Below are 25,437 nucleotides of genomic sequence, written 5' to 3'. Positions count from 1 at the left end.
TTTCTCGTGCCTGCTCGAGAAACATCGAAGAAAAGTAATGTCTATGGTTTACACAAAGCATTAGAATTAAATGATAGGAACGATAATCTGGAAGAAATGATTAGACATCTGTTAGAATTAGAGGCTTTAGCTCATCAGTAAGTGATACATCATTAATAATATATTCTATTAAATTTGGACCGTTTAAAATACGTTGGTATTTATTTATATTAATATCTTGTTATTTATTTATATTAATATCTTAATTATTTATATAATATTAATATCTTGTACTCTTTCTATGTACAGGGAGCCAAATGAGACGAGTATTATACTCATTTATTGCAAACTGTGTTTAATAGAAGTACGCGGCATTATCAACCTTCGTGCACATTTGTGTTCGGAGCAACATATAACGAAACAACAAATGATAGATACAACTTCCGAATTTGGAGAAAATCTGCAGAATATTCTAGACCAACTGAGGCTATAAATAAGTAAATTTGCATTTGCGTTTAATTATTTCTTTTGTTATTTTGTAATTTTATTTTATACTATAACTTGTATTTTATAAGTTGATTTGATACGATATCATATTTTTTTTACTTATTGTATGAATAGTAATAAAAGTCAGGTTAATTTGTAACTAAATGATAAGTTGTGACAATGTTGTAATTCATTATACATATATCTAGGAACTTACCCCCGTATTCATAGTCAGACCTTATACTTAAGGCTTCCTTAAATTTATCTTCAGATGATTTACGAATCATTTTATTGAGTATCTACTGAGTATCTAAAGATAAATTTAAGGAAGCCTTAAGTATAAGGTCTGACTATGAATACGGGGGTTAATGTTAATATAAGATATAAGAAGTAATTATTTTTTTCTTATATAGAGTATTTTTTTTCTTTTTATTTTTAGTTTACAATTGAGCATATACTATCTTTTTTATTGTACAATTACAAATTTATTTACGTATTAAATTGAATTTTTTGTCGAACAACTACAGGCTTTTTATATGTTATACAATGTATAATAATATACATATATATATGTGTGTGTGTGTGTGTGTGTGTGTTGAATTATACGTTTGTATTATATTTCTTTATCAAGTACCCTTTGTCAAATAATTATAATTACAAATTTTACAATATGATTTTACAGTATGAATTTCTGTGATTTGTGCAGGGTATAAACTTCATACACATGCATTCTTATTTTTTATACAGGGTGTTCGGAATTTTAACCGACAAACTTCAGAGATTGCCGGAGACACCAAAAGGTCTATTTGCAAAAATGATCCTTTGGGTAGCTCCGACAATCTCTGAAAGTATGTCGGTTGAATTTTTGAACATCTTATTGATATTTGCGTTTGATATGCTTAATAGAATTTATTATTTAATGATACAACAGCAAAACGTAAGAAATTTTTATCAATTATAACTTTTAAATGCAACATATTTTCGCAAAATAATATCACAAAGATATTACAAATATTTGCAGATAAAAATTTAAAAGACAATTTTTAGTAATAACCAAAAAATAAAAATTTGTATTAAAAGAACAAGTACATTTTATTCTTAATTTGATTAATTCTTTATATATGTACACATACTAATCCACTTTATATTTTATAAAGTGTTCACAAATATTGACTAATTATTAATTCCTGTTCAATAGGTCTGTTCTTTTTGACTGAACTTGCACCAGTTTATCTTTCTTCCTTTTCTCTCTAGGAGAAGAGAAAAGGAAAACAGGATTGGTGCAAAAGTTTAGCCAAAAAGAACAGGTCTAATGATCCATCAAACGCACAGACTGCAATTCATAGATTTCAATATTTTAGATCCTGCACGAAAAAGAACTAAAGATTAAAAAATCTTTCATTAAAATGTACGATCCTATATTTCTCGTTGAAGATAGCGAGCACCAGGTTGTGTATACAATAGCCTACCAGGTACGTTGGCAGCTGAACCACTCACATAGGTACCAGGAGAAGGTGGTGGTGGTGGCGGGTATGAACTAGGTGGTGGTGGTTGAGGTGCTCGTACAGGATAACCGGAAGTAATCCCGCCAGTTTTCGCACCCTATATTAATTAATAAAGATTGAAGTTCAAAAACAAGTAAATGTACAATAATATTTTTATAACAATGTATTTTTAAAATGGATGTACAAAATAGTTGCTGCCAAACTTGATCAAATTCATTTCCAATTTTGTTAACTAATTTCTTCGCTTTGTATAAAACGATAAAAAAGGTATAAAAAAGTTGTTTAAACATGACCTGTGGCGGTTGTTGAATCGGGATAGCTCCACCGTGAACAGTAACGTGATTTGTTGGGCGCAGGTAAAACTTATCTTCACCATAAGCACCTTTATGCTCCATTGAGTGTAAATTAGTTACATATGCTACAAGGATAACTTTTTTTTTAGTAAAAAATATAATTTTTTAATAAATAAAATTAAAAAATTGTGTTACTTTATTTTGAATCGCAATATGCAATTATTATCGTTTAACTATTATCGCATTTCTTTTTTGTTTAAAAAACTAGCTGTGAATGTAATATTCTTTTTGTTTGTAGCAAAATTTTTTCGATTATCTTCTTATTTCTTTCATGAATTTATTAATTTACTTCTAACAAAATAAGTAAATGTAATATTAAACTAATGTTGATTGATGAGATAAATTATATTACCAGTCTGGTGTGTGGCTAATGGTGCTCTACCGCTCGAAAGATAAACTGGTTTAGCTGATTCCGAGGGCTCTCGAGATGGTTGTGACGCTGGTGCGGAATAACTGTAAACACTCTGGCCTGTGGGCGCCGAGTAAAAGTTCGATGCAGAGTACTGATTGTTCTCTGTCGAATAAGAAGAAAAATAATTAAGATGAATGAGTATGGAAAAGCAGTGGTAAACATTTATATTTTATATTCGAGAAAGCAAAGAGACACGGAAAAGAAATTCACTCACTGTTCCAAAGAACTGCCCGAGCATCACCAGATCTTCTGGCAGCTTCCTCAGATTCTACATAAGTACAAATACAAAGCACTAATATTCAATGTCATCTTCACAACTTAAATATAGAATTTTCAGTAAAAAAATTATAGTGTTATTACTTATGCCCATTTCCACTAATGCAGATTAACTTTAATCTCGGTTCAATTTGCTTTTCGTCTTTTTCTAATTCTAAAAATTAGAAAAAGATTAACAGTAAGTTAAACCGAGATTAAAGTTAATCTGCATTGGTGGAAACAGGCATTAAACACTAATTTGTGTGGTTTTAAACTTATTTTTTTCTAAAATTTTAGCATTATTGCCAACGAATGTAAATTAATACAAATAAATATATGCTATTCTTATAAAATATTTACATAATTTGTATTACTCACTAGGAGGAGGTGGATTATAACTTGGGATAGATGGTGGCGGTTTGTAGCCATAAGCACTGTGATATGGTGCAGTCGGTGGTGGCGATGGAGTATGAGTCCTTTTTAAAGTTCCCTAGAGACAAAAAATATTGAAATGCAAAATTTATTCTTTAAAAAATATTTTTAACAGTAAATTTTTTAAATATAGTATGTGTAAAATACTGCAAAGATCAGGATTAAACTTATACAATATAATGTGTGTGAGGTCAAGAAAATGTTCACATAAACTTATGTTTAAAAGTTTAATTTTGACTTTTGTGTGGATATATAATTGATATATATATTATAATTGATATATATATATACATATATATACAAAATAGCCAAAGTATATATTGATAAGGAAGTTTTTACTTACACTTGGCAACAAATGTGTTGGTGTACCAACAGCAACCTTGTAAAGAGGACTACTGCTACGTGGTAATGGCAAAAATAGTTGTGGATGTACTACTCTCGGACCAGTTGCAGGATATCCTCCTACTGTCGTTGAAACTTCTGAACAAACGCTGAGAAGTAAAATAATTTTTTTTATCGTACAAGTATTGTACAAATATTTATTTATTAATTATAATTCCTGAATGGAATTTCAAACATTGCAATTGCAAACCTGGTTTCTTTTATAAGTTGTCGTCTTCTGTCATCTTCATTCAGAACCTTTTTCAATTGTAAGAATAACTGATGCTTCTCCGCTTTCAACTGAGACAGTTCATTGTCTAAGTTTGAGATTTGTTCTCGTGTTTCACCTAATGTCATCACATCTTGTTTTTGCTGGCGCTCTCTTTCCTTGCGTAGACGTTCTTCCTCGGCATCAGCTTCTTGTTCTGAAATACAATGGATAATTTTTACAAACGAGTTTGTAAGAAGGAATTCCATTCAATCAAAAAGAGAAACAAAATAAAACTTATAGATATATTCATCTTATGTGCTACATTTCAATTTTAACAGTTAATGTTAAACACCTTGTTTCTTTCGTTGTCGCTCTCTTAAAATATGAGTCTTTAGCGCCTGCCACATTTGCTCATTGCGTTGCGGCGGTCCGACTAGTATCGCTGGCATTTTTTGTTATTATCTGTTAAACCTGATAAGTCCTCTCTATACGGCACTATGTATTTATTATCAATAAGTCAGTTCCGTTGTACTAGTCGCATTGGCGGCTAAGATAATCTTGAAAATCCATCCTTTCATCTAAATTTGACTGCCAACAGACTGTAACAGACCACAGAACATGTTAACAAACTTCACAGATCCTTTGATGGTTACGGCGCATACATCACATACGCATGCGCACGCGATACACACTGACAGTACTGACACTAATTAAATGTGTCACAAACATGGCACACAAAGGCAGTGTTCTAAAATTTGATGCCAGTAACTGAAAATCTATAGTACACGTGACGTAAGCTATAGATTTTCAATACTGTGGCAGTAAATTTCAAAACACAACCTTTAGTGGAAATCCTAAAATCGTCTGTTTTATTGATTAATTTTCAAATAAGTATTTTTCTAACTGCTATTACAGATTTAATAATTCTTCTCTACAATTAAAGTATAAGCGATAATGTAATCCAAACTGATCGACTTTATATCAAAAACGAAAAAAAGTTGGAAAATTACAGTTTCGTCATCGGCTTCTGACGTCTACTAGCAAAAATATATGTTTTATAAACAATAATTATATACAAATTGTCGAGACATTGTGGATTGCTCCAAATTTATTGAATGGAATCAAAATCTCAATTTAACATACTTTTTATCTTTTTTAGCTCTTAAAATTATTAAAAAATTAATTAATTTCTAAATCGAGAATAAATTAATAAAATTTACATAGAAATGGATTCTCGGTAATCGCAAAAGTAAAAATTTAATTTGTAATTAATTTAATCAATAAAATTTTTTACAGCAAACTTTCTAATTAAATTCGTTCTCCCTACTTTTTTTTAATTTAAATAAAAAGTAATTCTATTTATGCTAATACAAATTTATGTCAATTAAATATGCGTTCCTGCATTTGCCGTTACTTTGCTGCGCATGCGCTTGTTTGTCACGTGACAAGAGCGCATAATAGAATTGACAGACACCGAGATGAGACACCTGAGCATTTCAGTGAGGTTATGAGTTATGACTATTGATGTAAACAATCATAAATAATGAAGACCGAAATGTACAACGAAATTATGATGACAATTCGTAATTTTCGAGGCCTGTCGAGAGAATGTGCGAAAATGTTAAAGGAGAAATTTAATGAGTAAGAATTCTTTTTTTATTAAAACTTCAATTCTGATGGGCCTCTACAATAAGTTACAGGACATAAATTATAAGTCATAAACTAGAAATGGACCAATCACAATCGTCAATTTTTAGTTTCTTCTGATTTATGACTTACGGCTTATTGTAGAAGAGGCTTATGAAGGATAAGTAGTAAAATTAAATGATTTGCTGATTAATTAATATTTTTTAGAAATTCTTTAAAAACTTGTCAATCCAACATAATTACGTAATCTCCTTATTTTTAATAAATTCAGAATTATTTAAAATACTTGGACTACTTATAAGATTCTTTATTCTGCTTATACAGCATCCATCCAAACACATTATATAGCATCTTGTCTTTAGAAATACAACAGAAAATGAAAAACAATCATGTCAGACTGTTTGGAAATAACAAAAATTATTATGACAGGTGAATGGTTTTAAAATATTATAAGCGATTATATATATATATATAATTTTTTGACATGCATATATATATATATATATATGCATATATGTCAAAAAATTTACTTTTTAAAATTTAATTATTTTTATCTCTCTGTCTTTAAATCCTAGTTACTTGGAAGCAGTGCAGAATGGAGAGCCAGTAGGCATTCTGCTAAGAATAGCAAAAGATATCGATGCTGCACCAGCTTTATTAGCCCGTAATATTTTAGAAAAATATTGTATGCGTGACAATGCAAATGGTAACTTTTGATAGTCATTGATTAATGATAAGCAATTAATTTTAACATCTTTGGATTTTAATGACAGTAAAATTTTATTTCAGTTTCAAAAAATCTAATTTCCAAGCTGTTTAAGGATACTACACTGATTGATGATAAGAATCTTGCATATGAAATTTATTTGGTAATTAGCCTGAGAAGATATATAATATTCCATAGAAAGAAATTACATATCTTGATTATTGACTTAATAAATGTATCTAATTTATTATTATTATATAATTAATATTTAATGATTTAAATTAATGATTAATATCTAATAATATAAATTAATCTAAATGTTGATTATTAATCTATATATATCTTAAAAAAATAAAGTTTTGGAGAAAGAATTTACTATTTTCTTTTCACAGTGTACATTATACGATGATTTATATGGACCAATAGCTGATGCAATGGGAATGTAAGTTTCCTTCATTACATGTATCAACATATTTTATTTTAATCTATTATTTTATATTTTTCAATATTATAGGCATTTATATATTGAGTAAAATTCTTTGTCCTTCTAAAGAAAATAAAAGAAATAATATTCAATAGAGAATTTCTTAGAAATTTATAATTTTTATTAAATGTGATCTGGAATTATCTTTCTATGTTTCTTAACTTTTTTGGCATAAACTTATATAAAAATGAAATAAATTAATAAATTACAAAACTTACACAAGAGATATATTTTTTTAGATGTATAGGACAAGAAAATGAAATCAAACTTCAAGATTGTTTAATACAAAGAAATATTGCATTTCGTAACGAAGAGCACTTAAGATTACGAGGCTATGACAAGACTCCAGATTTTAAATTGGAAGTACCGATTGCAGTGAATGGTTATGTAATAAACTGGATTGAATCAAAGGCACGATTTGGTAATATAGATGTTCATCAAAAATATATGAAGGAACAATTCTTGAGCTATTGGAACAGATTTGGATTCGGGCTTGTCATTTACTGGTTTGGATTCCTTGACTGTCTCACTAAATCAACTGAGAAAAAGTTCATTATAATGGATCATTTTCCTGAAAATATTACATACATGGACCCGGCTTGTATCAAATCTACAAATAGTACGTGATTATAATCGACATAATTGTATATATTTATGTACAATTATTATACATTTTTGTACAATTATTTTTAAGACACTGATTTGTCTAGAAATTGTAAATAGATTTGTTAAACAATCCAATAATGAATTAATATTTTAATACTATTTCTGATTGTTATATCAAAACAGATCAAATTTTTGTATATATATATTTATATTAATAATAATTATATTTAAGTCATTATAAATTATTCATACTTTCTAGAATTTTTCTTTAAAGTTTCACAAATCCTGCTTTTGATATCTTAATTAAGTTAAATTGAGTTATATAATCGAATAAACTAAATACTACTTATCATTAAATGAATTAAAATCACAGTCGTTAAAAATATATATGGCTACAAAATATATATACATATATTTTACAATATGTCTCATAATGAATTAATTACACTATGAAGTAAAGTTATTTGACAGTACTATAGTATAGTGTAGTGTCCTTTGAATTCAAATTCTTTATAGTTGAATAATTCATTGAATCTAAATCTATCAGAGCTTATCTTTCTTTCTGTTTTTATCTGACACTGTATATTTGTCATAACTTTTTGTTGGATCAAAGGGTTCCCATCTACTCGCCGGAAAAATGTGTTTGTTCCTTTCATACCATGATCTAAAAATATAAAAAGGATAACAAATTATAAGAAATAAAAACTGTGAAAGAAATTATACAATACAATCAAACTGGTTTTTTTTATTAATTACCTAAGTAAAACTTTTCCAGCATGTGACTCCTCAGTTTCGACAGAAGCATCGTGCATAACTCGAATATCATCGTGAACGTCAAATGTGAACAAAGGCCCACTTTTTCCTCGTGCCTAATTGCAATATTAATATATTATCAAAGTAAGATGACAATATTGCGATAAGCTTTATTACTTGAACATTCTTACCTTAGTTACAATAAAATCATAAAATGTATAATGATGCGGTAATATAAGATCCTCTTTGACATACATTAACTGATCTGCCATTACCGTTTTAAGCTCACTAAATTCACGTCTCAGGACTTCCAGACATCTCTGAAGAAGCTGATAGATAGAATTACCTATATATGAAAAAAAGAAAAATAATTTTAAAATATTTTAATAAACTCTCTCATGCAGTACAATTACATTGATATTTTAAAAGTTAACACAAGTCAAAAGTAAAAGTTTGCAAAAATTTGGTGTAGTATAGATGATACAGTGTATTTTTATACTTTTATAATTCTCTAATCACTAAGGTATTTACCTTTCTTCATTATAACACTCCTACGATGGCCAGATCCATCCCAATAGCTGAATGTGATTTCAATCTCTTCTTCCTTCAATACATTCTGCTTTGTAGCCCATTCTTGTCTCAATTCCTCTCTAAGTTTATTTTCCTCCTCCTCTCTTTCCCTATCTGGCAAGAAACTTGTATCTACATCTGGATTTTTCTTGATTTTCTTGTTACATCGAGTATTGTCTGATTTTACAGATTTTTCTGCATTGTCTTTGTCAGAGATTTCAGCTTCAGCTTCAGCTTCAGATTCATCTTCATCTTCCTCTTCATCTAAATTAAAGGACAATGCTTGAATCTGTCTTTTCTGTTTATTCTTTTCTGCCTGTTTCGCTGCTAATGCTCTTTCCTTTTCTTGTTCTTTTTCTCGTTCCTTCTGAGCAAGCTTCCTTTCTCGTTCTTTTACTATATTTTCCTGCTTTGCTTTCATCTCATTTAAAGTGACCAAGCCAATTGTGGAGGTCTTTAATTGTTGTTCAACAGCATTGTAATGCGTCGCAAATTTATTCTCTATATTATGAATCTTCAAGTCATCTTCGATTTTCTTCTTTCGCAATTCTATTTCTTGTTGTGCAATTTCTCGCTTTTTCATCAATTGTATGGCTCTGCCAGCTTCGCTGGCTGCTCCTTTGTAATGTGCCATGTTTTATGAGACTAATCAATTACTATTTAAGATTTACAAGAGTATACAAGTTTCCTGCTTCTACTAAACTTATTACAAGAACCACCAAATCCTAGATAAAAATATATTATATTAATATATAATGCAACATCTAAAAAATTTGTTTTAAAAAACAAACAAAAAATTTTTATAATCTTAGAATTTGTCCTAGAAAATTTTTATGTTTGTTTCAATAGTTATAACAAAATAATATTCATATATAAATATAATTTTCTATTATGTATTACCTGGATCGTGAAAAATATTACAATCCACAGAAGTTACACAAAGTAAACTGAAGTTAAATATCTCACATTCTCAGTATTCACCAGTATTCACCAGTATTCACACAGACTGCACAGCATTTGCAAACATCTGACCATTCTGACCACATTAAAGTGAGAAAGATTCTAGACATACGCGCACAGTGAAGCAAACGTTCAATATTGAAAATCCTAGAAAATAAGAATAATAGTGACGTCAATTGTTATTCCAATGCTTATTTTTAGCATAAAATGGCGTCAATTAACTTAATCTCAGTCAATCTCAGAGTAACCTACTCTTTCTCTTTTTTCTAATCTAGAATTAGAAAAAGATAAAGAATAATCCGATGCATCTGAAGTTGTCTCGTTACAAAGATATCAGACAACATTTATTGCAAATAATAATAGAAAACTTTACCAGTTTTCCGATAAATATAAAATTATACCATTATATAATATTACAAATCATATAAAGATTAAATAAATATAAGTATTCTGAATAATTTAGGAAAATTTAGTAGATATACAAAATTTAAATTTAATAACTCAATGATAAAGCGATTACCTCGAACAGTCGCGACTTACGAATATCTAGACTCGGCACATACGTTTGAAAAATGCCCACATGGTAACAGGCATGCGTTTATAATAACGAGCGAATTATTATCTTATCTTTCTTGATCTAGGTACACCTATTCTAAGATAAAAGCCTCCGACAAAGCTCTTTTGCGATCTCCCTCACTCTTATGCTCGCTCCTATTTGATTTGGTAAGTAAGTAGCCTGGAACTTCTCAAAACTCACTCTAATTACTTTATATCAATTAACTTTATATTCTTACAATACCATTCGAGATTTTCGAAGAGCTCAAAATTTGCTGTATTTTATTGGAGACACACGAATCAAGCTGTTTATTTATACTTGGCATTACATATATATTATTCCTAATTATTCCATATTGCTTTGTTGCTGCGATTGATGTCTATTATCTACACTCTTGGCCTTTCAATGTTTCGTATTATATCGAAGTCACGATTGTCAAGAATTTCGATTGTATTCAGGTTAATCGCAAATTGCAAGAAACCGCATTCCACATTGCCGTGTACTGCGAGGATCGTTCGTGGGACGAAACCCTTCCGAAATTCAACCGGCAGGTTGTATTCGTGGTGCGTTACGTTTAACATTTAATATTTGTTTTTTTTCATGACTCGAATTGTCAGACCATGATATCTTACGAATAACGCGTTGCTTTTTATTTGTCAACATCCAAGACTGAAACTCGCTTGCCAATCTCAATTTTTCATACATAGTATAAATATTAAAAAAGGAACTTGTTTGTGCCGCTTTTCTATTGTTGTGAATGGATACAAAGATCATTTTTCATATTGTTTTATTGCATTGAGGTTTAATCTCAATGAAGTTATATTCGTCAAGTATACAGAAGTGGCAGAAAGTTTAAGATATTTTGATTTTTGAAATAATATTAATTTTAACATACTATTTATATTTTTTTTTTACATTATTACTATTTTAGGTGAAAATCTTTCCACATAAAAAAGAATTTTTTTACACTTTTTATGTCTACTTTATAGGTTTATAAGTATTGAATAACCGAATTAATGTTATTTTAATGTAAAGAAAATGAATTTCAAAATGTTAAATCTTATTAACTCTACTGATCTATTTGACTCAAAATATATTTTATTTTCTTGCTAAAATTTTATTTAAAAAATTGGTTTCTAATTTTTGGTAACATTGTTATCAAATTATTAATGTAAGATCTTTTTCTGTAAAAATTTATTTTTGATTTTTTAGAGCTTTTTAATCATATTGATCCAAACAAAGCAGATCAGCAGGATTAAATTTTATTTTAAGCTTTCAAAATTTTAATAAACAAAATTTATACTAAACTCAAAATGTGAACAGGTAAAAATTCACCTATATAGCATTTCAAATTTAAAAGGCAATACGGGTTGGTTATTGTTTAGGATATTTTTTATTGATTGCCAAATTTGCAAAATATTTTAAATCATAGTTGTATAAATAATTTAGATAGATGATTTCTATACTATATATTTGTTTTTCTTTCAGTATACAGCAATATTATTCAACAATGAGTGATATAGATAAAACTTTGTACACATTGCCAAATGATCAACCTGTTGTTGCACTGGAATGTGACACTGCCTTCAAATCTTTGACGCAAAAGGAAAAATTGTATACTCATTACTTGAGCCAAGCGGCATGGAACGGAGGATTGATAGTATTAATACAAACATCACCGGAGTCTCCACTGATATTTGCACTGTTGCAAAAAATATTTCTCTCAGAATCTCTTGAAGACTTGGAAAATTCCTCTGTACGCGCTGGTGTTACTCAGGAACAATTTACGGTACAAGAAGAGCTTCCTTCTTTTTGTATATTTTTTCTTTATTTCTTACTTTTGCAGATTATTAAGTTAACATTCACATAATGACACGGAATATCTTTTTTTTTTCAGGCTTTTCTAGTTTACAGTTCTGGAATTTTTGCAAATGCAGGCAACTATAAGGCCATGGGTGATACTAAAATTATCCCCAATATTCCGAAAGGATTATTTGAGGCAATAATAAGATCTTCAAAGGCATACAAGACTAATTCTAAGGAGATTCAAGCTCTATGGAATAAAATATCAGAACCCATGTTTTCCTTAAAAGGTAAATTAAAATCATTGGGATTAGGTGACAAAGGTATCACAACTTATTTCTCTGCGAACTGTACTGAAGAAGATGCTGACAGAGTCAACGCTTTTATGCAACATAAAGGATTAGAATCCTGTAACGCAAGATGCTTCAAGACAGTAGTTAAAGATCCTGCGAATAACGATAATATTAATATGTACGAGATCAAATTAGCATCTGTGGAGACGTCGGATAATCCTAAAGTAACACTGTGCGAGGAAACATTTGAAAATGCCAAGTTTAAAATTACAAGAGGAGATTACAGCAAACTCTTGGTGCTTGTTGTGGAAAACCTTCAGAAAGCTAAGGAGTACGCATCAAACCAGATTGAAAAAGATATGCTAGAAAAATACATCCAACATTTTACAACAGGATCTTTAGATGACCATAAGGACGGTTCTCGTCTTTGGATAAAGGATAAAGGACCGTCTATCGAGTCTTATATCGGTTTCATCGAGACATACCGAGATCCCGCTGGTCAACGAGGAGAATTCGAAGGCTTTGTAGCGATGGTGAACAGACAAATGTCTGAGAAATTTGCTACACTAGTCAACAGAGCTGAAGAATTTATCCCCAAACTGCCATGGAACAAGAATTTTGAAAAGGACACATTTTTGAGACCGGATTTTACATCCTTAGACGTTTTAACGTTCGCAGGTTCCAGTATTCCGTCGGGAATAAACATCCCAAATTACGACGAGATTAGACAGTCTGAAGGCTTTAAAAATGTATCATTAGGAAACGTTATACCTGCGCATTTGAAGGATGTTCGTGCAATTCCATTTCTATCTGACGCTGATCAGGCATTGATGCATACATATAGGATATCTAGCTTTGAGGTGCAAGTTGGTCTCCACGAGCTTCTCGGTCATGGTACCGGTAAATTATTCAAACAGACGGGGCCGGATACCTACAACTTCGATCGTGACGCTGTGATAAATCCTCTTACTGGTGGTAAGATAGACAAATTCTTTTTGAAAGGAGAAACTTACGATTCTAAATTCGGCTCTCTGGGATCTACATACGAGGAATGCAGGGCAGAGGCAGTCGGTCTTTATTTGAGCTTGGAGAACGAAACGATGAAAATATTCGGTCACGAAGGACAGGTAGCAGAGGATATAATCTACGTAAACTGGTTATCTTTGTTGTGGGGTGGTTTTGCAAAGGCTTTCGAAATGTATCAACCATCCACGCAAACGTGGTCTCAAGCTCACTCTCAAGCGCGTTATGTCCTGCTCAGAGTGTGTCTGGAGGCAGGCCAGAATTTCGTCAATGTCGTCGAAACTGAGGGTGGAACTGATCTCCGTATGACCGTCGATCGAAGCAAGATCTTCACGGTCGGCAAAAAGGCCATCGGAGATTTTCTCCTGAAGCTACAAGTTTATAAGAGTATGGGAGATATTGAGTCTGCTAAGAAAATGTACGACAGATACAGCGAGGTACCCGCAAATGGACCATATCCATGGGGTCGCTGGAGAGACTTAATTCTATCTCGCAAAGAACCAAGGAAGATCTTTGTTCAATCAAACACATTTATTGATGGTTTGTATCAAAGAAAACCTTATATATTGCTATTCTTTAAATATTTTTATTATCTGTGTACTTGTATATTTTCATGAATTTAATTTTTTCTATTTGTTTTAGGTCTCAATTCTAATAACGTGATGCTGAAAAACTATGAGCCATCGTTCGCGGGACTTATTCAATCATGGACAGAAAGATTTCCAAGTTTAGACGTATCTGAAACGCTGATAGAACTCTGGGAAAAAGATAAACAATATTTTGAGTCAGAATATTACTAAAATATTTGTCCAAACGATTCAATCGTTAAAAATTTCGTGTAACTTTTCGTGTCTGGTTATTTACCAGAACAGCCGATGTTACATGTTTAAAAATATTACTTTTTTACACATTATTTCTTACACAAAATAGCAATGGTCGCGTTTAACAGAAGGCAATTTCTTCCTTTATTATGGCTTCCGATTCTTATTATGATTTAATACGGCCAGTGAAAAAAAAAAGAAATTAACACAAAAATGTGGAAGTCGAGAGAATAAACGTTTTAAGTTAAACAAATATTTATTAGGAAAAACAAATAAAATGACAATATGAGTCAACACAAGTTATCAGTGTGTATTTTTTATACAATTTATTTGAAATGAATAATAAATTGTATAAAAAGTACACACTGATAACTTGGGTTGGCTCATATTGGCATTTTATTTGTTTCTTTTGATTTATTCAACTGAGCCTTTTGATTATCTTGTTATTTATTAGGAATATAGTTTTAATAGTTTTGTTAAAACTTCTAAAAATTTTTTTGTGATGCAATTCTGCAAGTCAGTGGTTAGTAAATATTTTGCGATTGGATTATATTTCTAGATTCAGTTATTCTAGAGGAACTCATTTCAGCAAAAAAGACTTTTAACAAATGCAAAATAAATATTCTATTAAACGTGACCATTAATTATTTCAGGATTGAATGTGTACATATGGTGCGTGTCAATTTTAATTTTTTTTAAAGCTGTATGACTGCAGATTGTATCATATTGTGATCTGTATTCCATAACATTCTAGCGCAATATTCGTCAATAAATTATTTGTCCTGTTTAAGGACAACTAATTTAGCGCTAAATATCTTGAGATGAGTACGAGAGGATGTATTTATGCCGGTATTTATAATCGATTCTTATTTCAAGACTGTCAATACATTTCGTGTATAAATTAGGCCAATTTTGTGACTTTATCATTACGCCATATGAGTCACCAGTGACTCCACAATACTTTTTAGGGCGTTTATTTGAGTAACATGTATTAACTAACATTGTATATTGTATCTGATAATGATAAAAAATTATAAAATTTTATTCTAACAAAGAAGGCCTAATGTTACAATATTGCATCAATTATAATTATGTATCCGTGTATGAGATAAAGTTTTTTTATAATTATGTTTTTTTTTATAGCCAGAATATTAAATGGCCTGAACGGACAATCTACATCATATTAAGATTATATTATACTTAGGATTACGCATTTGAGGCTTTCACGGGTATTTTCTTCAATTATACCAGAAGGTTTGCGGGTTATCGCAGTGTCTTCATTATTAATGCCAACGTTTCGTGAACCATGCCGCTCACTTCATCAGGACGAGGGGTGCGCTGATATTATACTTAAGATGGTTTTTAAATATAAGAATCGATTATGGTTACCAGCCTTAGATCTTGTGTACAATGGAGGAAGTATTAGGAATAGGAATAAATATTAATTAAATAAAAGTATGTTGAAAAGGGATTATAACATAACAGTAGAAAGTGACATGTGGTCGCTTCATCGCAATTTGCTTCAATCTCTACATATCTTTTCATACTTTAACTAATTTTATATTCTGATTGTAATTACAACACATACACGACAATCAGAGATTTACAATTTCTACTATTTTATTCATTTGCAAACTATATGTAAGATCTTTAAATGGGTCTTTTGGAATGGAGTTATCAGTGACATATCGTACATTGTACATAGCGACACATATACATCGTAAGAAAAATAATTTTTGGCATTAATATCCAGGAGTTACTTATTAATTACGTCTGTAATCCTTTTATTATTTTATTGTTTTTACACTTTACTGTTTAAATTATAATATATTTAACATTGATAAAAAAATGATCCGATCGGAGTCGAAACGTCTGTAATTATATTTATATTGTCATTTTCATTTTTTTTTATAAACATTAAATCTATTGTTTTTAGCTCGTAGCCCTTCTCAATATACTTTTATTTAATTTCTATTACTTGAGCCATTCTACATCATATATTTTAATAAATAATATTAAGATTTCAACCTATCAGAAACCGTATACCCTAGTGTAACCGATATCTAAATAGGTTGAAATCTTAATATTTATTCCTATTTTTTAAATATTTGTTCTATTGTACACAGGCTCTTACAGTTGGAAAAATTCCGAGCTTGTATATGTAATTCAAAGGTAACTGTACGTTATATATGAATATACAATTACTTTATAAATACAAGTTGAAAACATTGTAAGTTTAATTGTATTATAAATAATATACAAGTATTTTAAATAATATACAAGGTGATTTATAATCAATGTATGAAACGTTAAATAAACGTAATAACGTATGTAATGTTAGAAATCAATAGATACATGTATCTTTAACGTTCGTAATTTGAATCATGTAAGTCGAACATGAAAGTACTTGAGAAAGTTTTAGTTATATATTTTTTCAGACAAAATCTATTTAGGTCTATTTTTCATAATATTAAGGGTCAAAATGCAATAAAAAGAATAAGAAATAACATTTCAACTTTTTAAAAACATGAATGTATTTCGGATTTTGTACTATAGTAGATTGAAATCTTACGTCTTATCCTCTTTATTCTTCGTAGTTTATTCAATTCTTTTATTATTGAGGCCGAGTTCTTACACTGAGCTGAAAAAATTAAATATCTAATCAAATTTCAAGGACAAAGAAAAATAGAAAGTGCTAAAAGTTCAACTACAAAGAACGAATTTTATACAATCTGATTGAACATTTTTGTGTTTTTGATTTTCCCTCTTTTTCTTTAAAATCTGATTGGATGAATTCAATACTACGATCGTTATTAGAGGCACAAGTCTGTTTTTAACTGAACTTGCACAGTTCATCTTTCCTTTTTTTTCTCTCTAATAAATATACGTTTGTTTCATTTCGACTTATTGCACAGTGTGCACTTAAATCAGACAGTGCAGAAACAAAAAACAGACCATACGAACAGATATGAATGCTGTTGCGCACGCGCGTAAGTGTCCATCTGATGCAAGCTGAGTTGTATTTCTACACAGATTTCTATAAATATGTCTATGCTCTACGCTTTAAATCTCCGAGGTGCTTCGAGCTCCGAGGATCCGGTTTTTGGCGGCAATAAGGGACAAGCTCACAAGAACGCGTGGTAAGACCAAGTGTTCAAGTGTTTTAAATACTTTAAAATGGAAGACAAGGAATCTTTGAGGAAGCTGTTCCTGGATTTGGGCTGTGAAATCGAAAATGATGTCGTCTTCGATAAATGTAAGTACTTTCAAGATTTACTGCAATTTTCACACAACTATAATATCAAAAATCTTTCCTTAAAACATGTCTCGTCTCGACTTGCCCAGATCGTTACTCGTTGAAAATTTATTTTTTATTGTATTAAGAATAGAGTTGTAGCTTTGAATTGTTTTGAATGGTCAAATAAATATATCTTGTAAAACAAGAACATTTTATACATGATCTGAAACGGACGTCGAGACTTTTCCCTTTGCTCTCGTCTAACCTCACTTTTGAAATTGAGGAATCTTTCGGTTTACATTCGCTACAAATAAATATTTAAAAGATTTAAAAGAACGTCAGTATTATTAATGGCAGTTAATTTTTATTATAATTGAACTTAATCTTTTAAAATTTTTTAATTTTTGGTTTTGCAACAAGAAATAAAAAGTATTAAGTTAAATACGTGATTAAAATTAATGTTATTCAAAACTCGAACTAAAGTCAGAACAGAAGTTTTATTTGATAAATAAATAATAAGTTTTATTTTATAATAGATAATATTTTTATAATAGAATTTTAGACTATAGAATTTTGGAATAATAGAAATATTTTAATTTTTTACTTTTGATTGGAATTAGTTCTCTTTACTGAGCATATGTATTGCATAGGTTTTGAATTCTGCAACAATTACGATGTGGACTTGGATAAACTTACCGAATTGTGGGTCACTTTTTGTGTCAATAACGATGCTGATATCCAGCCTACTATCGACAATCTGATTAAGATGGAGCATATGATATTGAAGAAGGATTATAAATTGGATCACACATCACATTATAACAAAAACATAGATAACGATGATGTACTCAGCATGTATGGCTGCACTGAAAGTGGACGACCATCTAAAGTAAGTTCTACAATTATTCTTTTTTTTTCTTATGCTAGGTCAAATCTGGCTTATGTTATACCTGTCTCATATGCTTGTGGTGCACGCTTATTCAATTGTCACAAGCATATGGGATGGCAGATTTTCCAAGAGGTATTTCTGTGGGCAAGAATACTCTTGGGAGTTGAGAGCCTTTCCCAAGAGAAGACACGAGCATAAATATTTTGGTTCCTACCAGGAATCTTTTGCTTGACAGACCAGCTTTATCTGCCATACTATGCTTGTGTTTAATTATTTTCTATATTAATTTTATATAAAAGTAGATATAATAAATATTGTTAAACTCCGAGTTTCAGTTATTAGAAATAACATGCCTCAGATATAATTAAATCGTGCTTTTAATGCATTCATAAATACATATATAAATTATAATAGTTATTTAAATTAATTGTAACACTTCCACTTAACAGAATCAGATGAATATGTAAAGATGCTCCTGTTTTCAGACATTTTATTACACAATTTCCACATTACATAAAAACAGGAGAATTAATTTCTTTGAACAAATTATACTATACCATGTCGTCGCTTAGACCGTAAAATTATGCTTCCATCTCTACACTGTAATATCGATAAGAATCGCTGAAGAAGGACCCGTGTGTTCCAAGAAACGTTCAATATTATTTTTATATAATTTTATATTTTATATTTTTATGTTATATTAATATTGTAAACTAGAAATTTATTTTATAAAAAAATCTTATTACCGCTCGATTTAGACCGTTTCTTCTTTATACTTTGTATTGCAAAAAACGAGCGAAATCTAATTATTTAAATTGATTTATTCAAAATAGATGAGAATAATTATTTTGAATTATTCAATATAGATAAGAATATATAATTTATTTTAAAAAATTGAGATATGTGTGTGTGTCAGAACTTTATATATATTTTTGACAAATTTATAATTAGAATTTATTTTAATATTTCTTGACTTACACTTTAAGAATAAATAAACAATGAATAGAAGAAATGTTAACAGAATGGTATAAAGTCCTAGAAAAATGTGGAAAAGATCTTTGAAATATTTTTTTACTGAATATATAAAATTGAAGAAATTGTAAAAAATGTAAATATGTATATTTCTAATTTTGTAATTATTGTATAATTTATTTTAATATTTCTTCAAAATTTAAAAATAATATACATGAACAAATGCAAAGCAAAAAAATTGATAGATTGGTATGAATTGTAAAAAAATCCTAGAAAAATCTAAAAAATTCTTCGAGATATTTGTTAATAAATGTGAGATAGTGAAAAAGGTCGCTTGTTATAAATATACATATTTTTATCCATATTTTTGGCAAATTTATAATTTATTTTAATACTTCTTAATAATTTAAAAATACATTAAAAACACGCAAGATAATTGTTGAGAGGGAGGGGGAGGGGGCAGAATAATACAAATTCTAGGAAAAAAATCAAGGTTGCCAGATTTTCAGTTTTCGATTAAAGTCTCCAGTTTTTGGGACCAATCTTCTGTTCTTTGACTGACGGGAAAAATCTCCGATTTTTTGCTTGGTTAATTTGTTACTTGGATTAATTTCACTATTTAGTGATCTGTGCAATATTAAATTACGCGGAAAGTAATATGGTAAAAGAATATTTGTTTTATAATAATAAGGAAGTCTGTGATTATATAATATTTGCCTTTTATGTTAAAATAATATAAGAAAATGTCTGCGATTGCGTTCGCACTATGTTAGTCTAATAATAAAAAAATTTGCAACAAGGATCGTAATGTACAAATAAAATCATGTGCGTTTTTTGAAATGCAATTTTTTTTTGGAAAGCAATTAGCTGACCTTCGGTCGAAATAGCAAATCTCTAGCATATGAGCTTTCAAATCGTAGTCGAACAATGCTCAAGATAAGATAAACTGTGAAAAATCTAGAAAAGTTCTTGAAATATTTCTCGAATTAGTCCTTTAGGAAAAATTTCTTTTTTCTCTAAAAAATAGTTCTTTCAATAAAGCATTTTATTACTTATCATAAGTTAACATCACAAATCATACAAGATAAATATTTATCTTAAATATTATACAATCTTCTTTTCGGAAATCTTTTAAAAATTCCTTTATTCTAAGAGATCTTTGACCTTCGTGAATGGCATTGTTGGTATTATTTCAATAGATACTTCAGGTACCTGAATATTTTACGTGCTCTGTCAATATTTGTCTTTCATTGTTCATGATGACTTTCCTGTGTACAAAACGTCTCTTATCTTATTTATAAATTTCATATTCCAAACTTGTCTCTCGGAGATCGAAAAAGAAAAAAAGCGATTGAAACAGCATCGTTAGAGCATCTCGCTTGGTGGTACTGTAATTCCCGCCAGAAAAATCACACTCAGGTAGATTCGGTAAATTTCCCCCGCCCTTTTCATGTCGCTCTACATTCGGCTCTCTTCACGAAGGATCTCCCTGGGGTGGGAAGGGAGGGGGCAACCCGTTTCCATTGGCGGAACGAGGACGAAGAGCGCGCTGTTCCAGCGGCTGCGGGTGGGAGGGGGAAGGTTCTTCCTCTTTCTCCCTCCTCTCTCCTTAGCGAGCCGCGAGCAGATCTCTTTCGAAGGGCACGATTTCAGTTTTCAAGGACTCCGGCGCGTCGTTGTCTGTTCGTCGCTCGTTCCCTCGCATTTATTTCGCGCGTCTCGTTGTTCTCGTCAGTGCCGATAGATAATCACGCATGATTCACGTTCCCGGCCATTCGACGCTTCCTCAAATTAGCACGCACCTCGCGATCGCGTTGCGCTCGGTGGTATCGGTCGCGCGACGGTATCGCTGTGACTCGGTATCTCTCGATGGCGTCAGGTCAGGCAACGCGTCGCCGCCATCGGCGTCTGACAATCGCGTCTCTGCGAGTGAAATTACCGGCCTTCCGAGAGTTGCGACTTCTCGTGCGGCGATCGGCTCGGGATCGCACGGGAAAACGCATCGACGGCTCTGGAGAAGTTGTCCGCGCGACGTCGACGATTAACGTGACGGTGTACGAGAAGAACACGAAGCGGTAACGGCGGCCATGATGGTACGATTTCGGCTTGAGCGAAAAGCTCGCGAGTGCAACGAGTCGCGCAACCAGTCCCGCCGATCGCGCGTCCGTACGTTCGAATTCTCGCGAAAGGAGGATTGTAGTCCAGCGGAGAAATTCGGAAGGAAACGGGAGGATCGAAGCTTCGATCTCGCCTGATTGATCTTCGCGTCGCGATCGCCCGCAACGCGCGCGCGCATGCGTGAGAAAAGGCGCCGCGTCGCGCGGACGCGAGTGCGACGACCGTTGGCTTCGACGAATCCTGTTGATTCGCGCCGCTGCAACGCTGCAACCTGTTGCTCCGACAACGAACGATAAGGCGGTACTCCGTAAAGTCTGTTCTTTGCTAGAAGAACCGCGCCGTTTTTTCCACTCTTGAGGGAAGTAGGTATATAATTAGAGTATAATTAGGTATGTCGGAGAGAGAAAGAGAGGATGAGTACACAAAGAATACTAGTGCAAATCTCACGGCGCTTCCCTTTCTATTCGATATCTATTTTGTGGATTGGATTCGGGATGCAGTGAGCTCGTCGGATAATTGAACGGAACTCTTTGTTGCATATGAGTAAAAGTTCTTGTTAATTATCTGTTATGCATGTGCCACAAACATGGATTAACTTTAATGTTGGTTCAGCTTACTCTTTATCTTTTTTTAACTCTAATGCCTGTTCCTACTAATGTAGATTAATTTTAATAGTTGAATTGTTTTTATTTTTTTCTAATTCTTGGATTAGAAAAAATAAAGAGCTAATTGAAAATTAAAATTAAGCTATTGGTAAGAAACTGGCATGAAACCCGGTTTCACTAAGATTGAGATTTTGATCTTATATAATTGGTTTAATAATTTATCTTATTTTTTAATTCAAAGAATGATATCCGTTTCTTCACCAGTGTTGTTAATTTTAATCTCGGATTAACTTCCTTTTTATCTTTTTCTAGAATTAGAAAGAGATAAAGTAAGTTAAACCAAGATTAAAATTAATCTTTATTGTTGGAAGCAATTGTGTGTGTATTTAAAAGAAAGATTTGAGAATTTAAAAAAATTAAAATACTCTAAATTCTTTAGAGTAGAATTATACTCTAAAAAATTGAACCAGTCTTGAAAAAGAGAGATCCAATTTTCAGTCTTTAAGAGCGAAATTTTATTTTTTAGAGTAACTATTCATTTTGAAAATTTCAGAGATTGAAACAAAACTGAAACAAGATTAAAGTTAATCTTATATTGGTGAAATTAAGCCTTAAAATTACAACACTTAATACTTTAATCTTGATTCAACTTATTCTTCATCTATTTCTAAGAATTCTTAGAATTTGTTTTTTATTTCTTAGAAAATGAAGAGTAAATTAAACCGAGATTAATGTTAATCTCTACATTAACAGGCATTAATATGGGAGCATAGATAGGATTTGAATTCTCCCACCATTAAGAATCACAAAGTATAATATTTTTAATATTCTATATTGCAGGAAAATATATTTTTAAATTATTGGCTTTTATTTGCGCATAATCAGTATCTTTAACGCGAATCTCCACGGAATATAATTTCTTATAGAATCCGTGAGATTTTTTTATTTATTTACTTCTGTTAATATTTATTTCTTTAAAATGATCGACGTAAGTACATACTTTTTATTCCTTTTGCTTTTAGCGTATAAACTCCGAATTTACTGAAGAAGTTTTTGTAAGAAGGAAAACAAGTTTCTCTGGCCTTCTTATGCATTGTGGACGATTTTTTTTGACTACCTCCGTTGAAGGGTCAAAATTTCCCAGCGGACAGACCTTTCACTGGCGGCACGAAACCCCCGGCCAGCTTTTGTCGGCATTCGCTCGCCGTGCACTTTCTCCTCGATCGGATCGCTGTGGAATCATCGAGAGACGCGCGTTCCCGCCGATAAGCTACGCGAATAACTCGCGCTTAGCGATATCGCGTTTGACCGACGGGTTCCTCGCACGCCCGCGCGCGCCCGTTGGTGTCTCTCCATCAATTAAGCACAATTGAACAACAACTGTTCCAATCTCTTCCCTCGCCAGCACGGCTTTCGGCTCGTCGCGCGTTTCTTTCGTCTCTTGATCTTCGTACCGCGTGACTCGACCGAGAGATGGATCGATATTCGCGGATGTTCGAACGGATGTTCCAACGGGTCCGGTCGGTTGGTTGGTCGACGACACGATTTGTCGTAAAGCAGCGGATCGAGAGATGTGAAAGATAACCGGGACATCGGCGAAAGTATTGAAGCGAGATGACGATGTCGACTTGCGATAGTGGACATTTTAAACGAATGTGAACCTCTTTCGTAAGTAGCTTCTGTATATTTGTTTGTCTTGAATCAGAAGGACTATTTTAAAATTTACTAGTATATTTATAACTTTATTAGTCGATATTTGGTGAATTTGTTTACTTTTATAATTTTCATCTCGTTTCAAAAACGGATAAATGTATATTATGAATATTATGTGAATTGTTTGATTAATTTTTGCAGTTTTTTATGTAATTATTGATAAATTAATAATTTACACAAATTAGAAAAGAAAGAAAAATAGTAAAAAGTTTATTAGTAGTCTATTAGTTTTTGAAATAGTGAAGTTTTATTTCTTATTTGGATCTAAAAAGATTTAAGTGTTGAAATTTTTTTTTTTGACGGGATATATTTTTAGTTTTTAACATGAATATGTCAGCACATTTAATACTTTCAATATTCAAATAATTTATCACTTTTGTATATAAGAAATTATAGTATAGAAGAATATTTGTGAAATTATAAACACTTATATTAAATGTGTAGACCATTTCTATGTTGACTCTACATTTCAAATCTGTTTACTAACGTTACTGTTTGTCTGCTAATATTAGTTCGTCAATATTGATTAAGAATCCGTTTTACTTTCGCAGACACTCGAGTATTATAACAATGTACTTTCCGTTCTCTTGTGTACTAATAGAGAAATCAAATCACACAAGACAAGCAGACGTGTTCGGGTTTTGAAGACCGATTTCTCGAAAAGAAGACGAAGTAATTTTGTTTTACATATTTAACTTCAGATCTGTTTTTCCTGTTGAACTAGTACACTCTATATTTAAGGTAAAATAGATAAATTATTCGATATTTGCTGAAAGCAATATTGTAACGAAACAAAAGACCTTGCTGTACTATGCCTCAGAGGTAACATGGAATGTTTCAACAATATTGGAGTAACATTACATCTAACAAAGTAAAACAGGTATATGTTTAATAAGTTTATATTTAATAAAATTTAAAGAACGAGAAGGAAAGTTTTAGTGCAGTTCTTCAGGTAGCACATAGAACATTCCAACAATGTATTGTTGCTGCAGTAACATTGCAATAATACTGTTGAAATGTTCCGTGCTACTTGAAGTCTACAGTAAAACTTTCTCGTCTTTTTTTGTAAATATCAAATTTATATCTCTTTTATTTCATTAATTACAACATTACTGCATTGTTACCTGAGCTAGTAGAGCAATAAACATTGTTTTATTTCTCATTTCTTTATTCGAGATGCATGATTTGTTTAATTGTCAGAGTTTATTTTTTCTCTGCTTTCTGCCCAGAATATTCGAGTTAAGAAAAAAGAATCTTTATGTTTGCGATCGAATAAATGTCTGGGTCGTAATGTCTTCATTTTTTAAATGTAATTATGTAAAAGCATGTAGAGCGCGTATATAGTGATAGACATTGATATCATACGAGTATATATTTTTATTATTTGAAGAAAAACTAATAGTTTTAATTAAAATTTAAACTAAGTTTTAATAAAAGTGTGTCTTTTGTTTCTTTAAGAATAATGGAAGTAACAGCTCATATTTTGTCATTTTTACTTACTGAACATCTTTTATATTTTGCCGAAAAAACCGTTACTTTTTAATTGAAGCTTTTTGACTGGAAAAAATCGTTTTCTTTTCGAAACTGTATTTCGAGTTTTCTTTCTTCAGTTCGTTCCTTTGTTACTCCAAATTTTTGTCCTGTGTGTTTTGTTCCCCCCCCCCTC

General features: G+C 31.1%; 5 protein-coding genes across 5 annotated transcripts in view; 3 read left to right on the top strand and 2 right to left on the bottom strand.

Annotated features, from left to right (window-relative positions):
• Positions 1 to 1,642: 1,642 nt before the first annotated feature.
• Positions 1,643 to 4,643, bottom strand: LOC108775262 (protein enabled homolog). Its single transcript, XM_018541572.1, has 8 exons — positions 4,367 to 4,643; positions 4,015 to 4,228; positions 3,766 to 3,913; positions 3,369 to 3,480; positions 2,950 to 3,003; positions 2,676 to 2,837; positions 2,264 to 2,388; positions 1,643 to 2,067 (listed from the first exon to the last, which is right to left on the bottom strand). The coding sequence occupies exons 1-8, from the start codon at positions 4,461 to 4,463 to the stop codon at positions 1,882 to 1,884; spliced, it is 1,098 nt and encodes a 365-aa protein (XP_018397074.1). The 5' UTR covers positions 4,464 to 4,643; the 3' UTR covers positions 1,643 to 1,881.
• Positions 4,644 to 5,484: 841 nt separating this feature from the next.
• LOC108775237 (uncharacterized protein C15orf41 homolog) lies at positions 5,485 to 7,484 on the top strand. Its single transcript, XM_018541543.1, has 6 exons — positions 5,485 to 5,655; positions 5,986 to 6,090; positions 6,237 to 6,367; positions 6,451 to 6,530; positions 6,760 to 6,809; positions 7,091 to 7,484. Exons 1-6 carry the CDS (start codon positions 5,558 to 5,560, stop codon positions 7,476 to 7,478), a joined length of 852 nt encoding a protein of 283 aa, XP_018397045.1. The 5' UTR covers positions 5,485 to 5,557; the 3' UTR covers positions 7,479 to 7,484.
• Positions 7,485 to 7,953: 469 nt separating this feature from the next.
• LOC108775217 (protein FAM50 homolog) lies at positions 7,954 to 9,777 on the bottom strand. The gene is made up of 5 exons (XM_018541520.1): positions 9,681 to 9,777; positions 8,742 to 9,505; positions 8,402 to 8,556; positions 8,214 to 8,326; positions 7,954 to 8,121 (listed from the first exon to the last, which is right to left on the bottom strand). Exons 2-5 carry the CDS (start codon positions 9,412 to 9,414, stop codon positions 8,001 to 8,003), a joined length of 1,062 nt encoding a protein of 353 aa, XP_018397022.1. The 5' UTR covers positions 9,415 to 9,505; positions 9,681 to 9,777; the 3' UTR covers positions 7,954 to 8,000.
• Positions 9,778 to 10,701: 924 nt separating this feature from the next.
• DppIII (dipeptidyl peptidase 3) lies at positions 10,702 to 14,215 on the top strand. Its single transcript, XM_018541504.1, has 4 exons — positions 10,702 to 10,859; positions 11,785 to 12,085; positions 12,194 to 13,955; positions 14,058 to 14,215. The coding sequence occupies exons 1-4, from the start codon at positions 10,702 to 10,704 to the stop codon at positions 14,213 to 14,215; spliced, it is 2,379 nt and encodes a 792-aa protein (XP_018397006.1).
• Positions 14,216 to 17,413: 3,198 nt separating this feature from the next.
• The window catches only part of DNApol-alpha73 (DNA polymerase alpha subunit B), a 12,554-nt gene continuing 4,530 nt past the window's right edge, over positions 17,414 to 25,437 (top strand). The window contains exons 1-2 of the mRNA XM_018541508.1: positions 17,414 to 17,492; positions 18,125 to 18,363. Coding sequence (XP_018397010.1) covers positions 17,414 to 17,492; positions 18,125 to 18,363 — 318 coding nt within the window. The remainder of the gene's footprint in view (positions 17,493 to 18,124; positions 18,364 to 25,437) is intronic.

The sequence above is a fragment of the Cyphomyrmex costatus genome, unplaced genomic scaffold, assembly GCF_001594065.2.
Source record: "Cyphomyrmex costatus isolate MS0001 unplaced genomic scaffold, Ccosl1.0 scaffold29, whole genome shotgun sequence".
Classification (NCBI taxonomy): domain Eukaryota; kingdom Metazoa; phylum Arthropoda; class Insecta; order Hymenoptera; family Formicidae; genus Cyphomyrmex; species Cyphomyrmex costatus.
The sequence above is the reverse complement of the archived record's forward strand: the minus strand, read 5'-3'. Positions and strand labels throughout refer to the sequence as shown.